Source organism: Schistocerca nitens, chromosome 3, assembly GCF_023898315.1.
Source record: "Schistocerca nitens isolate TAMUIC-IGC-003100 chromosome 3, iqSchNite1.1, whole genome shotgun sequence".
Lineage (NCBI taxonomy): Eukaryota > Metazoa > Arthropoda > Insecta > Orthoptera > Acrididae > Schistocerca > Schistocerca nitens.
Window position 1 is genome coordinate 295,769,935 of NC_064616.1, and position 23,822 is coordinate 295,793,756.

At 43.6% G+C, this 23,822-nt stretch overlaps 1 protein-coding gene across 1 annotated transcript in view; it reads left to right on the forward strand.

Annotated features, from left to right (window-relative positions):
- Positions 1-23,822, forward strand: part of LOC126249195 (organic cation transporter protein-like) — a 152,648-nt gene that overhangs the window by 11,206 nt on the left and 117,620 nt on the right. The window contains exon 2 of the mRNA XM_049950849.1: positions 23,694-23,766. Coding sequence (XP_049806806.1) covers positions 23,694-23,766 — 73 coding nt within the window. The remainder of the gene's footprint in view (positions 1-23,693; positions 23,767-23,822) is intronic.

Here is a 23,822-nt window from a genome sequence, read left to right on the forward strand (position 1 = left end):
CTTACGGTGATTTTCTACTGCATATTATTTACTCACAAAGAAAAGCACTCAATCCTGTAGGGACCAGAAGGTCTATTTATAACAGACCCACGAAAATTCAGTTATCAGGAATCTGAAAAAATACTTTCAAGTTACTCCAAATAATGAACGAATTTTGGCGACATCACAGCAAGATAATAAGGTAAATAACAATAAATGAACATTCTGATGTAATAATCAGGGAATATATTGATTCAAAGCTGGGAGAACTCAATCAGCCAATAAAGAAACTTGACGATGACGATCATGCATAAATAGCCTTTGTGCTAGTACATCATCAGCCTAAAAAGTGACTAAAGGCATGTAGTCAGTGTAGTGAAGTTGATTTAGTCCCAGGTGTTGAAGTAGGTCCATTCCATAGACTGAACATATTCTTCTATCTTAGCAATGACTCTAACATTAGGTTCCTCCTCCCATGCAACTGTAGTACAATGATCACACCCTTTTCTCATTATGTAATCCACTCCACATTTTTAAAATGTGTGATACACATACACACACACACACACACACACACACAGTTCCATGTATTGAAATGCAACACGCATAAAAAAATTGAGTTACATTTTCTTCCATAGGATTCAGAACTTGCCGTGAAAGTTGCTGTGTGTGTGTGTGTGTGTGTGTGTGTGTGTGTGTGTGTGTGTGTGTATCACCAATAAGTAATGACTTCAGTTAGCAATGTGCGATTGGTGAGGTAATATCACCATCATAAAACATCAGGCTCCAACTAAACAATCAACATCATGTAAGTTGCACGAATGTTCTTGGGTATACGTATGGCTGTATTGTACTGTTCAGGTGAGGCTTAACCCGTTTTATTTTCTTATTTCCAGATGATGCCATTTCCAATACGACTTTAACCCTAAATTCAAGTGGAAGTAAATGTGTCAGCATCGGAAAGTGCAGTGATCACGAATTCAAACCAGTTGTGATTTTTGAAAAGCCATGTTCTTGTATATTATCCCCTACAAATTGGTTTAGGCTGCGTAAAACTCAAAAACGGTTGCAAGAATCTTTACTTGAAATACTCAAACAAAACCTACAGTGACACCGGATGATCACGAGATAAGTGCGAATTTCCATGAGGAATCAAAATTTTTAACGAAACAGAATCGACTCACGTGCAGGAACAGACCTTAAAGAATTTAATGTATAGCCATTTTGCCATACAGTGCACACTCGAACAGAGATTGAGCTGGTGGCCTTACATTTTTAGACTCTACAAAACGTGGTGAACCAATTTACAACAACTTTCGCGGCAAGTTCTGAATCCTACGGAAGAAAATGTAACTCAATGTTTTTATGCGTGTTGCATTTCAATACATGAAACTGTGTATAAATGCACAACACATGATGTAGGTATAGAATTGCGATGTCATTTGAGTAATATACACTCCTGGAAATTGAAATAAGAACACCGTGAATTCATTGTCCCAGGAAGGGGAAACTTTATTGACACATTCCTGGGGTCAGATACATCACATGATCACACTGACAGAACCACAGGCACATAGACACAGGCAACAGAGCATGCACAATGTCGGCACTAGTACAGTGTATATCCACCTTTCGCAGCAATGCAGGCTGCTATTCTCCCATGGAGACGATCGTAGAGATGCTGGATGTAGTCCTGTGGAACGGCTTGGCATGCCATTTCCACCTGGCGCCTCAGTTAGACCAGCGTTCGTGCTGGACGTGCAGACCGCGTGAGACGACGCTTCATCCAGTCCCAAACATGCTCGATGGGGGACAGATCCGGAGATCTTGCTGGCCAGGGTAGTTGACTTACACCTTCTAGAGCACGTTGGGTGGCACGGGATACATGCGGACGTGCATTGTCCTGTTGGAACAGCAAGTTCCCTTGCCGGTCTAGGAATGGTAGAACGATGGGTTCGATGACGGTTTGGATGTACCGTGCACTATTCAGTGTCCCCTCGACGATCACCAGTGGTGTACGGCCAGTGTAGGAGATCGCTCCCCACACCATGATGCCGGGTGTTGGTCCTGTGTGCCTCGGTCGTATGCAGTCCTGATTGTGGCGCTCACCTGCACGGCGCCAAACACGCATACGACCATCATTGGCACCAAGGCAGAAGCGACTCTCATCGCTGAAGACGACACGTCTCCATTCGTCCCTCCATTCACGCCTGTCGCGACACCACTGGAGGCGGGCTGCACGATGTTGGGGCGTGAGCGGAAGACGGCCTAACGGTGTGCGGGACCGTAGCCCAGCTTCATGGAGACGGTTGCGAATGGTCCTCGCCGATACCCCAGGAGCAACAGTGTCCCTAATTTGCTGGGAAGTGGCGGTGCGGTCCCGTACGGCACTGCGTAGGATCCTACGGTCTTGGCGTGCATCCGTGCGTCGCTGCGGTCCGGTCCCAGGTCGACGGGCACGTGCACCTTCCGCCGACCACTGGCGACAGCATCGATGTACTGTGGAGACCTCACGCCCCACGTGTTGAGCAATTCGGCGGTACGTCCACCCGGCCTCCCGCATGCCAACTATACGCCCTCGCTCAAAGTCCGTCAACTGCACATACGGTTCACGTCCACGCTGTCGCGGCATGCTACCAGTGTTAAAGACTGCGATGGAGCTCCGTATGCCACGGCAAACTGGCTGACACTGACGGCGGCGGTGCACAAATGCTGCGCAGCTAGCGCCATTCGACGGCCAACACCGCGGTTCCTGGTGTGTCCGCTGTGCCGTGCGTGTGATCATTGCTTGTACAGCCCTCTCGCAGTGTCCGGAGCAAGTATGGTGGGTCTGACACACCGGTGTCAATGTGTTCTTTTTTCCATTTCCAGGAGTGTAAATAAATCACCAGATTCGGGATGGAATCCCAGTTCGGTTTTACAAAGAGTACTCCACGGCATTGGCCCCTTACCTAGCTAGCATTTATCGTGAATCTCTCGCCCAGCACAAAATCCCAAGCGACGGGAAAAAGGAGCAGGTGACTCCTGTATATAAGAAGGATAAAACAACGGACTTGCAACATTACAGACCAATATCCCTAACTTCTGTTTGCTGCAAAATCCTTGAACATATTCTCAGTTCGAATATAAAAATTTCCTTATGACTGAGAAGCTTACGTCCACGAATCAGCATGGTTTTAGAAAGCATCGCTCGTGGGAAATTCAGGTTGCCTTTTCCTCACATGATATACTGCGAACTGTGGATTTCTAGATTTCCGGAAAGCACTTGACACGTTGCCCCATTGCAAGCTGTTAATGAACGTACGAGCATGCGGAATTAGTTCACAGATATGTGAGTGGCTCGAAGACTTCTTAAATACTAGAACCCATTATGCTGACCTCGACGGCGAGTGTTCATCAGAGACAGGGTGTATCGTCGGGAGTGCCTTAGGGAAGTGTGACAGGCAGCTGTTGTTCTCTATACAATAAAGGATTTGGCGGACAGGGTGGGCAGCAATCTGTGGTTGTTTGCTGATGATGCCATGGTGTACGGTACGGTGTCAAAGTTCAGTAGCTGTAGGAAGATACAATACGACTTAGACAAAATTTCCAGCTGGTGTGATGAATGGCATCTAGCCCTACATGTGGAAAAATGTAAGTTAATGCGGATGAGTAGGAAGATCAAACATATAATGTTCGGATACAATATTACTAGTGTCTTACTTGACACAGTCAAGTTGTTTAAATACGCGGGCGTAGCGTTGCAAAGCGATATGGGATGGAAGGAGCGGGTGAGAATTATGGTAGGGAAGGCAAATGGTCGACTCCGGTTTATTGGGAGAATTTTAGGAAAGAGTGGTTCATCTTTAAAGGAGACCGCATATAGGACAATTGTGTGACCTATTCTTGAGTACTGCTCGAGTGTTTGGGATCCGTACTTGGTTAGATTGAAGGAATACATCGCAGCAATTCAGAGGTGGGCTGCGAGATTTGTTACCGGTAGGTTCGAACAACGCGTAAGTGTTACGGAGATGTTTAGGGAACTCAAATGGGAATCCCTGGAGGGAAGACGACTTTCTTTTCGAGAAACACTACTGAGAAAATTTAGGGAGCCGACATTTGAAGCTGAGTGCCGAACGAGTTAACTGCCGCCAGCATACATCGCGCGTAAGAACCACGAAGATAAGGTACGAGGAATTAGGTCTCATGCGGAGGCACATAGATAGTCATTTTTCTCTTGCTGTATTTGCAATTGGAACAGGAAAGGAAATGACTAGTAGTGATACAGGATACCCTCCGCCAAGCAGCGTACGGTGGCTTGCGGAGTACCTATGTAGATGTAGATGTAAATATAGAACTGTGTGTGTGTGTGTGTGTGTGTGTGTGTGTGTGTGTGTGTGTTCAGGGTGCCCATAGTTAAAATTACAGTTTCAAAACGCTGTAGAAAGAGAACCACTGATCAGAATGAAGTTAAATTACATTTATATAGCTTTTTACCTTGTTTTTTCTATGTTGAAAACAAGCATATTATGTAAACTCCAACATGTGAAGCATATCTTTTTGTTGGTATATACGTAAAAAATGAAATGTGTAAATGAACTAGTCCAACGTGTGGAACATACATACAAATATTTTTTGTAAAAAGAAATACAGATTATCTGTATTCTATTTTGATGAAGATCACTAGTCCAACGTGTGGAACATACATACAAATATTTTTTGTAAAAAGAAATACAGATTATCTGTATTCTATTTTGATGAAGAAATAAATCTGGTTTGTTAAGCTCTAGTCATTCATTTTCTACTATTCTACGTCTCACTTGTATATATAACTGTTGGCATATGCATCGCATGCGTCTTTACTGTAAGAATTGCTGCATTTACACTTCAGTTATTTTAATGCAGGCAGATGTACACATCTGCAAGAAGTGTACCATTTTTTTGCAATAGGCAGAGACATTTTCATTGCACACACCCTTCCTATAAGGACGAGTGAATTTACAGTTCATTAAAAGTGTGTTGAAAACTCTAAAAATGTTCATTCAGATCTTGCAAAGACTGGCAACTTGCTTTAGATGTGCAAAATTGTAATACTGTGCACTTCACAAAACGAAAACACCTAGTATCCTATGACTGAGGACTACGGCACTTGAAGATAAATGCAAATTATTTCGAGAAGGCCTACATACAAAGTTTCAAGCACCGCCTTTAAATGATGACTCTAGGAATATGGTAAAACCCCCTACATATTGATCCCGTAGGGACAGGATACAGATGGAATCGGTAAAGTCATACATGTAGCTGGAAGTTACACATTATGGGCATATTAAATGGAAAGATTACATAGTCTCAGTCGCAGGTCAACCAGGTGGCAAACCTCGATTTATTGGAGAATACTAGGGTAATGCAATCACCCTCATGCGACCCATCCTAGGATATTGTTCATGTATGTGGGATCCTTACATAATAAGACTACTAAGTGATACTGAACGTATACAGGGAAGGGCAGCACGAATGGTCACAGGTTTGGGTTACTCGTGGGAGTGTGTCACAGAAATGCTGAAAGCACTGGCAGGCGCTTGAAGATAGATGCAAAGTATCCCGAAAAGGCCTACAAACAAAGTTTCAAGCACCGCCTTTAAATGATGACTCTAGGAATCTTGTAAAACCCCCTACATATCGATCCCGTAGGGATCGTGTGGACAAGATTGGATTAAATACGGCTGGCACGGAGGCATTTGACAGTCATTCTTCCGCGTTCTATACGTGAATGGAACATGAAGAAACCCTAATAACTGTAACAATGGAAGTACCCTCTGCCATGCACTAGACAGTTGTTTGCAGGGTATGTATGTAGATCTAGACGTAGTATTCGCATTACAGATGGATTTACTAACAAAAGTTATCTTTGTAAATCATTAGATACGTTCCACACAGCAAGACAATCGGTATAGACTCTTCACGAAGGCTTCCTTGTCAGCGGAGAGCAGTCACCAGTGTGCGTCACGCGGAAATACGTTTGGCGGTTACGTAAATTTAATGACTGCATTGTGTCGGTTTCGGCTGAGTGGCGCTGCAGAAGAGCATTGCCAAGACATTTTCAAAATGTTGTAATTTCTTTATCAACGGTTTCCTGCAATTCGTGGCTCCTGATAGTGTGCACATTTAAAATGTAAAGAGCAAATTGTCTTCAAGGACATGTAGCGTTCTTGCAAATCATGTTCTTTCACGGTTTCTGCACTCCCCCCTCCGAGTAACTGTATTAGAAAGACAGTATCCAACGAACCTGAAATTACATAACTAAGGCTATTTCTGAACATAATTTCATATCTCTGTAATCATCTGTAAAGTATCCGCAGCGAAATACATTTCCCTAACTTCCCCCTTCTTTTCACTGACCTAGTGTTTTGTACTACCTAGACATAGTAAACAGTTAAACTATGTGTGCAAATTTATTTTGTTCTAACATGAATTACCCTTGAATAGAGCAAGAATAGTATCCAATAGATTACATCGTCATCCTAGGCACGGACGCCCATGAAAAGTCTCCCATGGTTTGACTGCATGGGACATGACGAAAAGCTTTTATTAGTAATAATTAACAGAAGACATTGAAACACATTGTGTTCATCAAGAACTATGCGGTACCACTTTGTCTTTCCGTTGTCCTCTAAACGTTGAAGTTCTTCCATTTTCGGGATTTACAGTGATTGATCCCGGGACAAGATGCGCTACACCAACGCAGGTTAAAGACGAGGCCACGAAGGTACACAATACAGTACAACAGGAAAAGGATAAGGAACAGCTTGCTGAGAACGGACGAGTGACAGAAATACAATACGAACACTGGACAACAGATTTGTCAAAAAAAAAAAAAATTGCTCTGAGCACTATGGGACTTAACATCTGTGGTCATCAGTCCCCTAGAACTTAGAACTACTTAAACCTAACTAACCTAAGGACATCACACACATCCATGCCCGAGGCAGGATTCGAAACTGCGACCGTAGCGGTCGCGCGGTTCCGGACTGAGCGCCTAGAAGCGTTAGACCACCGCTGCCGGCACAGATTTGTCACCCTAACACACTGCGACTTATAAATCACCCTCTGTTGAACAAATAATTTATACATTCATTTGTGTCTTGACACTCAGGGTGCGGAACTCGAGCACACGATCGGATTTGAAATACATTGGCGCAAAAAATAGTTACTTAGCAGCCGATTGCGGACCGGTGCAGAACAGTTCATAGTGCTTCACTAATATCCCAATAAATGAAGAAAAAGTTCATTTACCACACCAGACGAAAGCCTTAGATTTCAGGAAAAAAAAAAAAAGCTTCGCGGAAACATCTTAGTCCCATACTGACTTCTCCCGCAACTTTTTTTCGATCATGCGGTTGTATACCGCCCAGAAAATAACATGAACAACTTGTATATACTGTCCACACACGAAGTATTCACTCAATCAGCTTCCAGCACGAACTGTTCACACCACTACGACGTGTTCCTTTTCATCCCCAAACAACAACTCTCGTCCAACCCATCCTCCTCCCCTGTTCCCTCTTACCACAGATACGAGTGTGTAGCCTGTCACTGCCTGTCGCTTTTACTCCCTCCCTTCGAGCAGCGCCATCACTTGTGACGAATCTTAATTAGATATAATAATTTACAATTTTCGAGCCTACTGGCCAAGTTAAATAAATTTCTTCTTCTATGGAGCTCGCTTAATATTCAATTACTTCTGAAAGGCTTATAAGTGTGTCGCAGGATACGATGAGCTGTGAAATAATTGTTAAGAAAAAAAATTGATACGTTGTGCCGTTTCCGAGTTAAATGGCGCTGAAGTTAGCCAATCAGGTCGTTGCGCCTGCAAATTCAAGTGGCCCGCCAGATACAATTACTGTGAGTTGTTCTCATAGTGTAGGTCATAGCGAACGAGACTACTGTACTTAGCTTGTCTGCTCGGGCTCGATCATTAGTTCCGTCCCATGTCCAATTTTTGTATCGCCACCTTGTTCGCTTTTAGGAAACCAAACGAGAAACACGTTTGGCGACACTGTCTCTGGCGGGCCAGTTGAATTTGCGCGCTCAACCGCCTGATTGGCTAACTTCAATGCTAATTAACTCCGAACCGGCGCAACGTATTGAATATTTCTCAGTACAATCTACCTTAGAACGCCATTACAAGCCTTTCAGACTATTTCTTTGCCGCGCGGAGTGGCCGCACGGTTACGGGCGCCATGTCACGGATTGCGCGGCCACTCCCGCCGGAGGTTCGAGTCCTCCCTCAAGCATGCTGTTCTTAGCATAAGTTACTTTAAGTCAGTTTAAGTAGTATGTAAGTCTAGGGAGCGATGACCTCAGCAGTTTGTTCCCTTAGGAATTCACACACATTTGAACTATTTCTGACCACCCTGTCAACGTTAAATTAATGGCTTGCGACATCGCTAATCTAGTCTTTTCGTGAATAGTAAATCAAACTGCAAGAAATTACGGATATAACTTACTAATGAGGTGAAGTGTATGGTATTATCAAAAATTTATTTCGGCTGTATCATTTTCTTAACTTATAAATATAACTCGACGTTTGTGCAATGATTCTGTACAGTTCTCACTGTTGATAAAGGTAATGATTTACCTAATTTGTCACCCTGTGGTGTGTTTTCATATACTATTCATTTATGTCGTTGTTGTGGTAATCAGCCCAAAGACTGGTTTGGTGCAGCTCTCCATGCTACGCTATTCCGTACAACTGCTGCAATCTACATGGTCCTGAATCTGCTTACTGTATTCATCTTTGGTCTCCCTCTACGATTTCCCCCCACGTCTCCCGCTAGTACTAAATGGGTATTCCCTCGATGTCTCAGAATGTGTCCTACCAACCGAACCATTCTTCTAGTCAGGTTTTGCCACAAGTTTATTTTCTCAAAAAAAAAAAAAAAAAAATGGTTCAAATGGCTCTGAGCACTATGGGACTTAACATCTGTGGTCATCAGTCCCCTAGAACTTAGAACTACTTAAACCTAACTAACCTAAGGACATCACACACATCCATGCCCGAGGCAGGATTCGAACCTGCGACCGTAGCAGTCGCGCGGTTCCGGACTGAGCGCCTAGAACCGCTAGACCACCGCGGCCGGCCTTTATTTTCTCCCCTATTCTATTCAACACTTCCTCATTAGTTACGTGATCAACCCATCTGATCGTCAGCATTATACTGTAGCACCACATTTCAAAACTTCTATTCTCTTCTTGTCTATACTGTTTATCGTCCATGTTTCACTTCCATTCATGGCTACACTCCATACAAATACTTTCAGAAAAGACTTCCTGTCACTTAAATCTATACTCGGAGTTAACAAAGTTCTCTTCTTCACACACGATTTTCTCGCCATTGCCAGTCTACATTTTATATTCTCTCTACTTCGACCATCATCAGTTATATTGCTGCCCAAATAGCGAAACTCATGTACTGCGTTAAGTGTCTAATTTCCTAATCTAATTCTCTCAGCACAACTCGATTTAATTCGAATACATTCCATTATCCTCGTTTTGCTTTTATTGATGTTCATCTGATATCCACCTTTCAAGAAACAGTCCATCCCGCTCAACTGCTCTTTCAAGTCCTTTGCTGTCTCTGACAGAATTATAATGCCATCGGCAAACCTCGAAGTGTTTATTTCTTCTCTCTGGATTTTAATTCCTACTCCAAATTTTTCTTTTGTTTCCTTTACTTCTTGCTCAGTATACAAATTGAATAACATTGCCGCGCGTAATTAGCGGCTAGTTCCGGCGGAGGTTCGAGTCCTCCCTCGGGCATGGGTGTGTGTGTGTTTGTCCTTAGGATAATTTAGGTTAAGTAGTGTGAAAGCTTAGGGACTGATGACCTTAGCAGTTAAATCCCATAGGATTTCACGCACATTTGAACATTTGAATAACATCGGGGAAAGAGTACAGCCCTGTTTCACTCCCTTCTAACCCAATGCTTCCCTTTCACGCCCCTCGACTCTTATAACTGCCAATCCAGTATCTGTACAAATTGCAAGCAGCCTTTCGCTCCCTGTATTTTACCCCTCCCATCTGTAGTATTTTAAGGAAGAGTACTCCAAACAACAAATTCAAAAGTCTGCAAATGTTATCAATGTAGGTTGGCGTTTCTTTAACTTATCTTTTATGAGAAGTCGTAGGGTCAGTATTGCCTCACGTGTTCCTACATTTCTCCGGAATCCCAACTGATCTTCCCCGAGGTCAATTTCTACCAGTTTTACCATTCGTCTGTAAAGAATTCGTGTTAGTATTTTGCGACCATGACTTATTAAACTGCTAGTTCCGTAATATTCACACCTGTTACCACATGCTTTCATTCGAATTGAAGTTGTTACATTCTTCTTGAAGTGTGAGGGTATTTCACCTGTCTCATACATTTTGCGCACCAGATGGAAGATTTTTGTCTTGGCTGGCTCTCTCGGGGCTATCAGTAGTTCTAACGGAATGTTGTCTACTCGTGGATCCTTGTTTCTACTTAGATCTTTCAGTGCACTGTCAAAGTCTTCAGTATTGTATCTCCCATCTCATCTTCATCTACTTCCTCTTCCATTTCCAAAATACTGCCTTTGTGCAGACCCTCTATATATTTTTTCCACTGGTTTTCCACCTGAGCTCTTGATATTCATACAGGTGGTTCTCTTTTCGCCAAAGGTCTCCCTAATTTTCCTGGAGGCGGCATCTATCTTTTTCCTAGTGATATATGCTTCTAAATCCTTACGTTTGTCCTCTAGCTATTCCTGCTTAGCCATTTTGCACTTCCTGTCAGTCTCATTATTTAGACGATTCTATTCCCTTTCGCCTGCTTCACTTGCTGCATTTTTATATTTCCACCTTTCATCAATTAAATTCAACATCTCTTGTGTTACCCAAGGATTTCTACTAGTCCTTGTCTTTTTACCAACTTCATCTTCTACTGCCTTCACTATTTCATTTCTCAAAGCCACCCATTATTCTTCTACTGTATTCCTTTCCCTTGGTCTTGTCAATCCTTACCTAACGCTTCCTCAAACTCTCTAGAACCCCCGGTTCTTTCAGTTTATCCAGGCCCTATTTCCTTAAATTTCTACCTTTTTGCAGTTTCTTCAGTTTTACTCTACAATTCATAGCCAATAAATTGTGGTCAGAGTTCACATCTACCCCTGGAACTGTCTTCTAATTTAAAATCTTGCCATTATATAATCAATCCGAAACCTTCCGGTGGCCGAGCGGTTCTAGGCGCTACAGTCTGGAACCGCGCGACCGCTACGGTCGCAGGTTCGAATCCTGCCTCGGGCATGGATGTGTGTGATGTCCTTAGGTTAGTAAGGTTCAAGTAGTTCTAAGTTCTAGGGGACTGATGACCTCAGAAGTTAATTCCCATAGTGCTCAGAGCCATTTTTCGAAACCTTCCGTTGTCTCCAGGAGTCTTCCGCGTAAACAACCTGCTACAACAAGTGTTAGGTATGATTAAATTATGCTCTGTCCAAAATTCTTTCATTCCTTCCCCCTGTTCATATTCACCTATTTTTCCTTATCTTCATTTTCCTACTATCGAATTCCATTCCCCGATGACTATTAAATTTTCGTCTCCATTAACTATCTGAATAAGGCCTTTTATCTCATCATACATTTCTTCAATCTCTTAACCATCTGCGGAGCTAGCTGGCACATGAACCTGTTCTACTCTGGTGGATTTGGGCTTCGTATCTATCTTGGCTATAATAATGCGTTCACAATGCTGTTCATAGTAACTTACCCACGTTCCACTTTTTTTTTTATTAATTATCTAACCTACTCCTGCATTACCCCTATTTGATTTTATGTTTACAACCCTGTATTCACCTGACCAGAAGTCCTGTTTCTCTTGCCACGGATCTTCACTAACTCTCACTATATCTAACTTTAACCTATCCATTTCCCTTTTTAAATTTTCTAACATACCTGTACGATTAAGGGATTATTCATTGTATCTGGACTGAACTTACAACTTGCTGTTTGTAACATGGAATCTTAATCCTAGCTGTCTCTGTAAGTTTTCAATAGGTGTTCGCATGGATTTTTTCTCCGCACGTTCGCCGCGACAATATTTCTACACCGCTCGCCGCTAATCCTTCCCCCCATAGCTCAGTACAATAGGCTGCTCTTAACCGTCCGTGGCTGGACTTTCCTTTTTTCATTCATACAAACGCATGGGACTTCCCCTCGCCTTTCCTGCACTTTGCTCATCGCGCTATGCTCCTTCTAGGTGGACTGGGCCCAGAGGGCTAAATGACTCTGAGATAACGTCTCTTCCCTCGTTGGAATTTCACGATAGGCTCAAATCCAACGCTAGTTCATTCTGATAAATCCCCTTACAGTCCACACTTTTCGAGGGAAGATCGCTACGTTGTCCAACACTCAGGTTCTGAACTTGGGGAAATTTCATCTTACTCAAATCAGTTGCAGCTGCAATGCTGGCATCTCACAACACATCATGGTAGTAATTTGCAACACTACCTCTAGATTTGATAACGACTTCAATTAGGCAAGGAAGAGTGTTCGTAAGTTTTCTCAGGTGAATGATTCACAGCTGCAGCCTCTCTTTGATAATGAGAACCCGCACAGCTACAAATTCTACATCTACATCTAAATATATACTCTGCAAACCGCTGTGAAGTGCATAAATGATGGTAGGTCCCTTTGTACCAATTATTATGTTTTTTTCCAGTTCCATTCAGTTATAGAACACGGGAAGAATGAGTGATCAAATACGCTGTAATTTACCTAATCTTGTTCACGCGAGCCCTGTGGGAGCGATATTTAAGAGATTGTAGGTTGTAGTATATTCATAGAATCGTTATTAAAAGCCGGTGCTTAAAACTTTGTAAATAGGCTTTCTAGGGATAGGTTGCGTCTATCGTTAAGCGTCTGACAGTTCTGTTTCTTCAGCATCTCTGTGACATTCTCACAGGGCAAGCAAACCTGTGACAATTCGTGCTGCACTTTTCTGTATACGTTCAATATCCCCTGTTAGTCCCTTCTGGTACACGTCCCACACACTTGAGCAATAGCTTAGGGTGGGCCACACGAGTGCTTTGTAAGCAATCTCATTTGTAGACTGATTGCATTTCCCAGCACTCTACCAATAAACCGAAGTCTACCACCTGCTTTACCCACGACTGAGTCTGTTTGATCATTCCATTTCATATCTAAGTGGTTCAAATGGCTCTAGGCACAATGGCACTTAACATCTGAGGTCATCAGTCCCATAGACTTAGAACTACTTAAACCTACCTAACCTAAGGACATCACACACATCCATACCCGAGGCAAGATTCGAACCTGCGACCGTAGCACCAGCACCTAGAACCGCTCGGCAACAGCGGCCGGCCATTTCATATCTCTACAACTTGTTACACCTAGGTTATTTGTATACATTGACTGATTCCAACTCTGACTTACTGATATTATAGTCATAGGATACTACATTTTTCGTTTCTTGAAGTGAACTCGTTTGGTATGTTTCACCCACTGTTGCAAATAGTTCCAAACATTTTCTGTGGAATTAAGATCTGGTGATTTAATCGGTTAATCGAGGCGGCATAGGTTGCCCAAGTGTTTATCAAAGCGAGAACGTATGCGTGCAGCTATGTGAAAACGGCTGTTGTCATCTTGGAGGACGTGGGGATCCACAGCATGCTCATCACCAAGATATAGAAGAAAGGGGAACAGTTGGTCTTTGTAAATATTAAAATAAACATTCTTTTTCACGTTCCGGTGTCGTGAATGAGTGGACCAAGTAATGGTACACCCCAAAGAACCATAGAACCGACTGCGTCTGAAATTTACCTTCCACGCTCTGTGGAGTCTCAGTGGATCGCTGGTCGCTCGACACCTTGCATCATTTGAAAAGAGGAAAAATTGTAACTAATCGGACCACAACACACGCCTCCAGAGAGCTGATGTCCATTTACTGCGCCATTTTCCCCATTTAAGACGTGCATTCTTATGTGTCGCTATGATCAAAAGCCTTTTGGAGATATCTGACTCCAAATGTCCACTGTACGGAGTTCCCTTCGCAAGGTCAGAGACTGGTTGAATTGGATCTGTATTAACTGACAGCAGAAATTCGTGTCGGGTTTGAAACTATCATTGACAAGGTGTGACACTCGTCTCCGGTCCTTGTCACCTAGTATCTTTCTTACTCTATGCTATGAATGGCAAACAATTCCCTGTATACGCGTTCGGAAGTCCGCGCTGATAAAAATCTGGTAACATCGTTCACAGTGTGGTCATGGGCAAGTCTAAAAATGATAGCTTCATTTTATCATTCTGTCATGTCTCTATGTCAGCCAATTCCACTGCGTTGATTCCATTTAACCGACTGGCATGTCTAAACCACCTCACTGCCATGCCTCACCATAGAGGGTCATGATAGCTTATTACCAGTTACACACCATGTACAGCGCTCTAAAGCGAACAGTGCGTCGTCTCGATGACTAACATTTTGTACGGTGAACTCATCCTGTCACTCTTTGATTCCATGACACGGAATTTAGAGGCTTTAATTGCGACACATGAAACTTCACACCATACTGAGTTCTCAAAGTCAGAGCCCATCTACAGTTCTTTAGCCCTAGCCATTTACAAACCGACGTGCTATAAACTGCGCAAAATGTACCATTCCAACTTAAAATTATCAGGCGTGACTTCCAAAAGCAATCCACCCGTTTGACACAACCTGCTAATTATACAAAAGCACCTGTCTGCCTTCGTTAGCTCCAAAATCTACAAGAGACACACTATAAAAAATCTCACACACTCTCCGTTACATGTAATTCGCCTAAAGTCATAAAACATAAATATTTAACGAAATACCTCTCCAGTACCCTGCGTGACACACTGGCCTTAAACTGTTGCAGGGACTATAATGTGTTTCCTTTTTGGTTAATGTCTTCACGGTGGTCTCTAGTGGACTTTTCATGACTTAATGGTCTAAATATTTGTGCTAAAGTGGTTTTGTTGTGTGACCTCTGTTGCGAATTTCATGTGACACCATTTAGCATTGTTGCATTCATCGTCATGGTATTACTAGTGTTTATTAAAATAATTTCATATATTCCTTACGTTGATATAACAGTACCAATAAATAACAGCTTACGATATCAATAACTTTTGTTTACTGTGTTGTAATAGTGGTCAATATGTGTATAAATATATCCGTTTGGCAGTGGGTAATGCAGTTGGGTGAGTGTCATCATTTTTTTTACTTTTTTTTTTACGAAACATTGAGTCTCATGTTAAAAATAGAAGTTAAGAAAAATCTTTCCAGCTTTGCAACTATTTGCGGAAGATATAATTTCTATTCTGGAACTTTCAGATCTCAGTGACGTAGGTGATGATGGCGACAATGAAACAATGAACTCATGAAAAGAGACTCGTCGGGAACTTTATAAGTATCTCTTAACATATCTTTTTGTAACGCAAATAATAGTTTAACTGAAGTAGTTGAGAGTGCGTACGAGGAGATAGAGTAGATCGGTCTGTAACACTGTGACATATTATTTGCCGAATCTTTAGAGACATCTGTAGGAGGCATACTTGCACGATATGGATTGTAATTGAGGCAGGAGCCGCTAGACGTAACGTCTTTGGAGCGAAGAAATGAAATACCGTTTGATACGGGCCTGTGCAGCCATAAGTCCAGGTAAAATGCAGCGAGCAATAACATGTGCCCGGAATCGCTATATAGCATTTATCAGTACTTAGGATCAAAATTATGACCACAGTGACAGTGATAGTAATAAATACACGAACGGTACCAGAGTTACGTGTTCACTTACACTTTGTACAGTACGGGTGATATTTGTGAGCTGCGTGTTCTGAAGGACAGTCATTGATTTTCGGTGCTGTTGTCTTGTTACTGTTTGATCCAGTTCCACACTTGTTACTACGATTAAGTTCCTTTCAAAAGTGATATATAGTTCCATTTCAAAAAGTCGTTTTAAAAAATCGACAACTATAAACGTTAAAAACTACTTGCGTACATCAGAAAATTCACTACACTGTCCGCTATAACTGACGTGATGTCATAAGGAAAGTGCATAAGCGGAGCTCAGATGAATGCTGAATCACTCTAGTGACAATACGGGACGGAGACGGGGATATCGACTGACATAAGCAACCCTGATAAATGCTGTGGCCTGGCGCCTGGGAACGAGCATCTTTTTAACGGCGAAGCTGGCCACCTGTTCTCGTGCTACTACCTTGAGCATCTATGGAAAGCAGTTGAATGACTGTGATGGATGTTGGATGTCCACTTCTTCACCGACCAGTCAAGTCGTGCGCCGCTTTGATTTCTCCGCTGTAGCTCACGTAATGTCTTACCTTAGGAAATGGTAGCATTCGGTTACATTAAAGGAGTGTCACTGGATAGGTACATGCATAGTTTTGTGTCGCCACAGCCGGTACAATGAAATTGCACCCTGAACGGGAAGTGACACTACACATCACTGTCATTTCTTTGACCGGTCTACCCTCATTTCACTTGCGCATGTTTCAAAGTGTGCCTATTTGTTGCTTTTGAGGCGTGCAACGCCATCACGCACAAGGAACGACTGAAAGTTGCGGAATTTGGATTTGAACAGGCGACTTGCACCTTGCGACTCTAATCTCGCGTCTGAGATCGAACGCTTGTAATGGCCTCTGTCGCCCCTTTGGAATAGGACCTTAATCACTACACTGAAAAAGCTTCGAGGACAAGACGCTGGAGTTTTTCAATATATCCACTGTGAGGAGTATTAACGAAATTTGCTAAAAACCTTCTGTAACAGAAACAGAATTCGAGATATGATAACTGGAAACGGCCTTGAAACGGCTTTCAGGAGACGTCCGGAGTTCCGAACAGCGTTTAAAGTTAAGTCTCAAAGTGCAGTATTTCATGTATTTCTCAGTTTCTTCATGTGTTAGTCTGTTTTCATTTTTCAACTATTTCTAAACATGAAAAGTGATCAGAAGAACCCCAAGAGAAGTGTGATTTCGAATTACTTCATTTACGTCGACGCAAACAGGCTATTACACAGTAAGAATTTGCGAGAAAAGCTGTACTTCAACATACTGTTGAATATGAAGACTGCAGGATACTCAAACATTAAAGACGAGTTACTTCACCACACTCCACTTCAACCATGCCGAAGAAAAAAAGGAATAATAACAATAATCATAATAAAACATGCGATACGTCGAACCCTAGATCAAAATAAACATGACAAGCTGATTTGTTAAACGCATGCCCTCTCAATCAGTTTCATGTCCTCAGGTTTCAAAATTTGGTTCAATTTGTTTTGCCAAACTATCGGTTAAGAGACGCTACAACTTTTTCTGTTCATTACAAATATTTGCGTTATATTTTGTACCTTTAATCACACAATTAACTTAGGATATAATTCATTTTTGAACAAGTATACTGATAATCTTATACGTTGCTGTGTTACTAAGAAACGCTGCTTACGTAAATACTATCAATACGACCGCCTCGAACTCCGATTTGGACACCAACGAAACAAATGTACAACATACGTCTCCAACTTCTGTTCGATAAAACCACCTCCGTTATATCCCTGATGCAGCGACTGCGGTACAAATCCTAATCCCAACTACCGCTAAAAAAGTAGACCGAGGTGTCATGCCCCGTTTACGTCCATATAGGGAGAGCCATATCAGACGTAATATCTCTTTTAGTTACTGAACGCGTTGGACTATTGGCAAATGATAGTACGAGGAGCATCACAGAAGTTTTATACTGATCAGTATTAACCACATTGGACAAAAACGTTATTCACCGCACTAGACATCACGCCATCGTGCCACACCGTCATTATAACGGCCTCAGTCCAAGATTCCAAGAGATTCTTGGGGTATGCTACGTCTAGCAGAAGGCATTCATTGATGTTTAAATCTTTCAGAGCTACCAAACTACAAGCATGCTGGTTGCTCCGTTACACACCCTGTTCCAAACAGTCCCAGACATTTTCTGTGGGATTAAGATTGGGTGATTTAGTGGGCGAGTCGAGATGCGATAGGGTGCCTGGGTGTTAGTCAAATCAGGAATGTATGCAGCTCTGTGAACACTGCTGTTGCCATATTAGAACCTGGGAGTGTCCACAGATTTGTCATCATGACGATGGAGAACAGAGAGCAACAGATTGCCAACAAGAATGTAGAAATAAATATCCTGGTTCATTTTCAAGGTATCCTGAAACAGTAGGACCGAGTAATGGTACGAAAACTACCCCAAAACAGCACAAAAACGCCCCCTACCATAACAACACCCTCTACACATTTTAAGGGTAAACACGTCATTGGACCGTCGGTGCACTCGGAGACTAGCTGTGGTGGACCTACATTCACAGCAGATATTTCGGTCGAGTTTGAAACTGATGGTCATTCACATTGCGTGACACTCGTTTCCGTTCCCTGTCGGTTAGTATCTTTTTACGAGCACTGTTCTTACGCCGTATCGTACGGCTGCGAGTGGCTCACCGTTCTTTGTAGAGACTTTTTACGAAAATGGTTCCGCGGTGGTCTAGCGGTTCTAGCGCTGCAGTCCGGAACCGCGGGACTGCTACGGTCGCAGGTTCGAATCCTGCCTTGGGCATGGGTGTGTGTGATGTCCTTAGGTTAGTTAGGTTTAAGTAGTTCTAAGTTCTAGGGGACTTATGACCTAAGATGTTGAGTCCCATAGTGCTCAGAGCCATTTTGAAAATGGTTCAAATGGCTCTGAGCACTATGGGACTCAACTGCTGTGGTCAGTAGTCCCCTAGAACTTAGAACTACTTAAACCTAACTAACCTAAGGACATCACACACATCCATGCCCGAGGCAGGATTCGAACCTGCGACCGTAGCAGTCGCACGGTTCCGGACTGCGCGCCTAGAACCGCGAGACCACCGCGGCCGGCAGACTTTTTACGGTCTGCGTAACATCGACCACAGTGTGGTGCTGGGCACATCGAAACACAGGCCACTTCTGCACGTCGACCCAACTTACTCCACTGACTCCATACTAGCGACTGACACATACACACCACTTCACTGCCACGACTTACGTCGGCGGCAGAAGGCGACATGACCACCTGGTACCAGTTCAATACCATCTCCAATTCTCTAAAGTCACCAGTGATCTCTTTTAAAGAGGCGACTAATACTTCGCTCGGTGAGCTTACAACACGGGGGAGGCCAGCAATTAATGATGGAGCTACCCAAAACGCCTCAGGGTGCAGACACTGCCTTGTCGAATGAAGAGGTAGATATCGATGATTATCTTGAACACCTGGAGCAGTACGCGAGCGGTGTCACTGCCAGGTTACGAAAGCCAGCTCTGACACGGATGGCCGGCCGCGGTGGTCTAGCGGTTCTAGGCGCTCAGTCCGGAACTGCGGGACTGCTACGGTCGCAGGTACGAATCCTGCCTCGGGCATGGATGTGGGTGATGTCCTTAGGTTAGTTAGGTTTAAGTAGTTCTAAGTTCTAGGGGACTGATGACCAAAGATGTTAAGTCCCATAGTGCTCAGAGCCATTTGAACCATTTGACACGGATGCTTCCTGATTTTTTCTACGTGGCGAAACGGAGGTGTCCCATCCATAGAAGAACATCAAAGCATCTATGGTAACAACGAACCACTTCAGAGTATGTCAAACATAGAGGAAACTTGATGATGATTGCACAGTAGCCACAGAGGATGAGGGAAAGGAATAGGCCTGTTCATATCTATTCTATCCGGTAAGAATTGTTATAAAGTTTGTTGATTATACAAACCATAAAGGTATGTATGAAGTACAGGGTGGGCCGGCCGCTGTGACCAAGCGGTTCTAGGCGCTTCAGTCCGGAACCACGCGGCTGCTACGGTCGCAGGTTCGAATCCTGCCTCGGGCATGAATGTGTGTGATGTCCTCAGGTTAGTTAGGTTTAAGTAGTTCTAAGTCTAGGTGACTGATGACCTCAGATGTTAAGTCCCATAGTGCTTAGAGCCATTTTAAGTACAGGGTGGCTATAATTAAACTTTCACTACTTGAGGGTGTCCTCATGAAAAACGAGTGACCGTAGGACAATGAAACTTTGTGGAAATATTAGTAAGAACAATCGAAAAAATAACGAATAAACCATTGAAAGAAAAACATTTCAATTTCAACAGTAGAGGCTGACATTTGTTAACTGCATACCATGTTTACGTTCCAGGTTACTAACGTTGCTCAGTGTGACAACCACGACAGCCTGCAAACGCGCTGGGGATTCCATTTCACAGTTGTTTGCGGCACTTTTCGAACGTTGTACCACGGAATGTTCAGATGTCTTGACACTGTTAATACACTATTTGAAAATCACATATTGCATCCAGTACCAGTACGGCGACTACATAGACTAATAACGACGCCAGTCCTGCGGCGGACAGTCTGAACATCATTCTTGTTAAGATAGGTATCAATACGCTGAACAGTTCTCCATCTACACTGGCTCAAGTACCGAAAGTTTAGTTATAACCTTCCCGTACATACACAACCTAGATGATGTGAGGCAACTATGACCGGACACCCAAAATATATTCAGAACGAGTAAATACATCGAAATGCTATTTTCGCTAAGTTATAGCGGACTGCGTTGTGAATTTTCTGATGTACGCAAGTAGTTTTTAACGTTTATAGTTGTCGATTTTTTAAAACGACTTTTTGAAATGGAACTATATATCACTTTTGAAAGGAACTTAATCGTAGTAACAAGTGTGGAACTGGATCAAACAGTAACAAGACAACAGCACCGAAAATCAATGACTGTCCTTCAGAACACGCGGCTCACAAATATCACCCGTACTGTACAAAGTGTAAGTGAACACGTAACTCTGGTACCGTTCGTGTATTTATTACTATCACTGTCAAATAAAGTGGTCATAATTTTGATCCTAAGTACTGATAAATGCTATATAGCGATTCCGGGCACATATTATTGCTCGCTGCATTTTACCTGGACTTACGGCTGCACAGGCCCGTATCAAACGGTATTTCATTTCTTCGCTATTAGTCCAAAGACGTTACGTCTAGCGGCTCTTGCCTCAATTACAATCCATATCGTATAAGTATGCCTCCTACAGATGTCTCTAAAGATTAGGCAAATAATATGTCACAGTGTTACAGACCGATCTACTCTATTCCCCTGCATCCAACAAACAGTTTTGCTTTTCGCAATATTGTCATCTCCCCGTGTAGACTCTCAACTACATCAGTTAAACTATTATTTGCGTCAGAAAAAGATATGTTAAGTGATACTTATAAAGTTCACAACAAGTCTCTTTTCACAAGTTCATTGTTTGAGTCATCCTGTACACAGGATGATTTTACTAAATGAGGCAAACTGCAGGAAACGACTGCTGAGAGGATAAGCAGAAAAGGGTCACGTGGACATATGACTGCAAATGCATTCCAAGGAAGAAAAGGAGGAAAGTAGAGCTAAAAGAACTTTGACGCTTTAGCTTTCAATGATGGCAAGCACACATAAGGATACATTGGGCATTTAGGTATGATCTCACTGTAGAAATATTTTGCCTCCACATTTAGGAGGACAGTGAGCTGGAGCACCGTTATGTAGCTGCGACATTGCCCTTTTTACCATCAAGGCACGTCTTCCAGCAGGAGAGCCAGGTTGACCTGGAGGAAGTGCACATATGCCTCCATTGTGAAGCATTTTGGAAGGATGACTGGACCGACAAGGAGAACGCCAATAATTCCCATCCACACATTTTGGCCTAATAGACGCTGATAGTATGCGGCCACGATAATGTGTGGATTCGCTGTAGCACACAGGTGGGCGTGGTGAAGTCTGATGATACTGCCCCACGTCTAAGAATAGGACGGATGTTAGAAATCTCAGCAGCACGGTGGCCTGTGCGAGGAACCGGCGACAAAACCGTCGCCACAGAGGTAATGTAGAAAGTGGTTTGGATAGTGGCTGTTGTCACGGAGAAAGTTCCACACAGTAGTTTGGCTTACGCCACGCTGGCGGGCTACCTGTTTGGTGCTGATACCGGGTTCACTGTCAGGGACCTCTTATCTCTGTCTTCAGGTGGGTGTACCTCCCTCCCGCCCCGGTAGCTGAGTGGTCAGCGCGACGGAATGTCAATCCGAAGGGCCCGGGTTCGATTCCCGGCTGAGTCGGAGATTTTCTCCGTTCAGGGACTGAGTATTGTGTTGTCCTAATCATCATCGTTTCATCCCCATCGACGCGCAAGTCGCCGAAGTGGCGTCATATCGAAAGACTTGCACCCGGCGAACGGTCTACCCGACGGGAGGCATATGGCTCTGAGCACTATGGGACTTAACATCTATGGTCATCAGTCCCCTAGAACTTAGAACTACTTAAACCTAACTAAATTAATGACATCACACACATCCATGCCCGAGGCAGGTTTCGAACCTGCGACCGTAGCGGTCACGCGGTTCCAGACTGAAGCGCCTAGAACCGCACGGCCACACCGGCCGGCCCGGGAGGCATACATACGATGGCAATCTCGCTATTCACACTATACGTAAATGACCTTGTGGATAACATCGGAAATTCACTGAGGCATTATGCGGATGATGTTGTAGTATAGCCCGCATCTCGTGGTCGTGCGGTAGCGTTCTCGCTTCCCACGCCCGGGTTCCCGGGTTCGATTCCCGGCGGGGTCAGGGATTTTCTCTGCCTCGTGATGGCTGGGTGTTGTGTGCTGTCCTTAGGTTAGTTAGGTTTAAGTAGTTCTAAGTTCTAGGGGACTTATGACCACAGCAGTTGAGTCCCATAGTGCTCAGAGCCATTTTTTTGTTGTAGTATATCGAGAGGTTGTAACAATGGAAAATTGTACTGTAATGCAGGAGGATCTGCAACGAATTGACGCATGGTGCAGGGAACGGCGATTGAATCTCAATGTAGACAAGTGTAATGTGCTGCGAATACATAGAAAGAGAGATCCTTTATCATTTAGCTACAATATGGAATGATCATATAAAGTTGATGGTCGGTAAAGCAGATGCCAGACAGATTCATTGGAAGAATTCTAAGGAAATGCAATCCGAAAACAAAGGAAGTAGGTTGTTACAGTACGCTTGTTCGCCCACTGCTTGAATACTGCTCAGCAGTGTGGGATCCGTACCAGATAGGGTTGATAGAAGAGATAGAGAAGATCCAACGGAGAGCCACGCGCTTCGTTACAGGATCATTTAGTAATCGCGGAAGCGTTACGGAGATGATAGATAAACTCCAGTGGAAGACTCTGCAGGAGAGACGCTCAGTAGCTCGGTACGGGCTTTTGTTGAAGTTTCGAGAACATCCCGTCACCGAGGAGTCAAGCAGTATATCGCTCCCTCCTACGTATATCTCGCGAAGAGACCATGAGGATAAAATCAGAGAGATTAGAGCCCACACAGGGACATAAGGACAATCTTCCTTACCAAGAACAATATGAGACTGGAATAGAAGGGAGAACCGGTAGAGGTACTCAAGGTACCCTCCGCCACACACCGTCAGGTGGCTTGCGGAGTATGGATGTAGATGAGCGCATTTCCGGTCGTATGACGTACTTTGCTCCTTATCCTCTCAGGGATCGCTTCCTGCAGTTTGTCCCCATCTGGCGTGTATGTAAGCTGGAGAGCATCACACGTACAGAACACTGTGATTAATCTGTAGTCTCTCTGTGATGCTGGCAGTGATGGAGTACATGGGAGAGCGGTGGCGCACGGCGGGCTTGAACGCGACGGTGGGCGCGTTCTACGGAGTGGGGTGCGCGGCCGCCCCTTGGCTGGCGCTGGGCTGCGGCGGCTGGCGGCGGCTGGTGG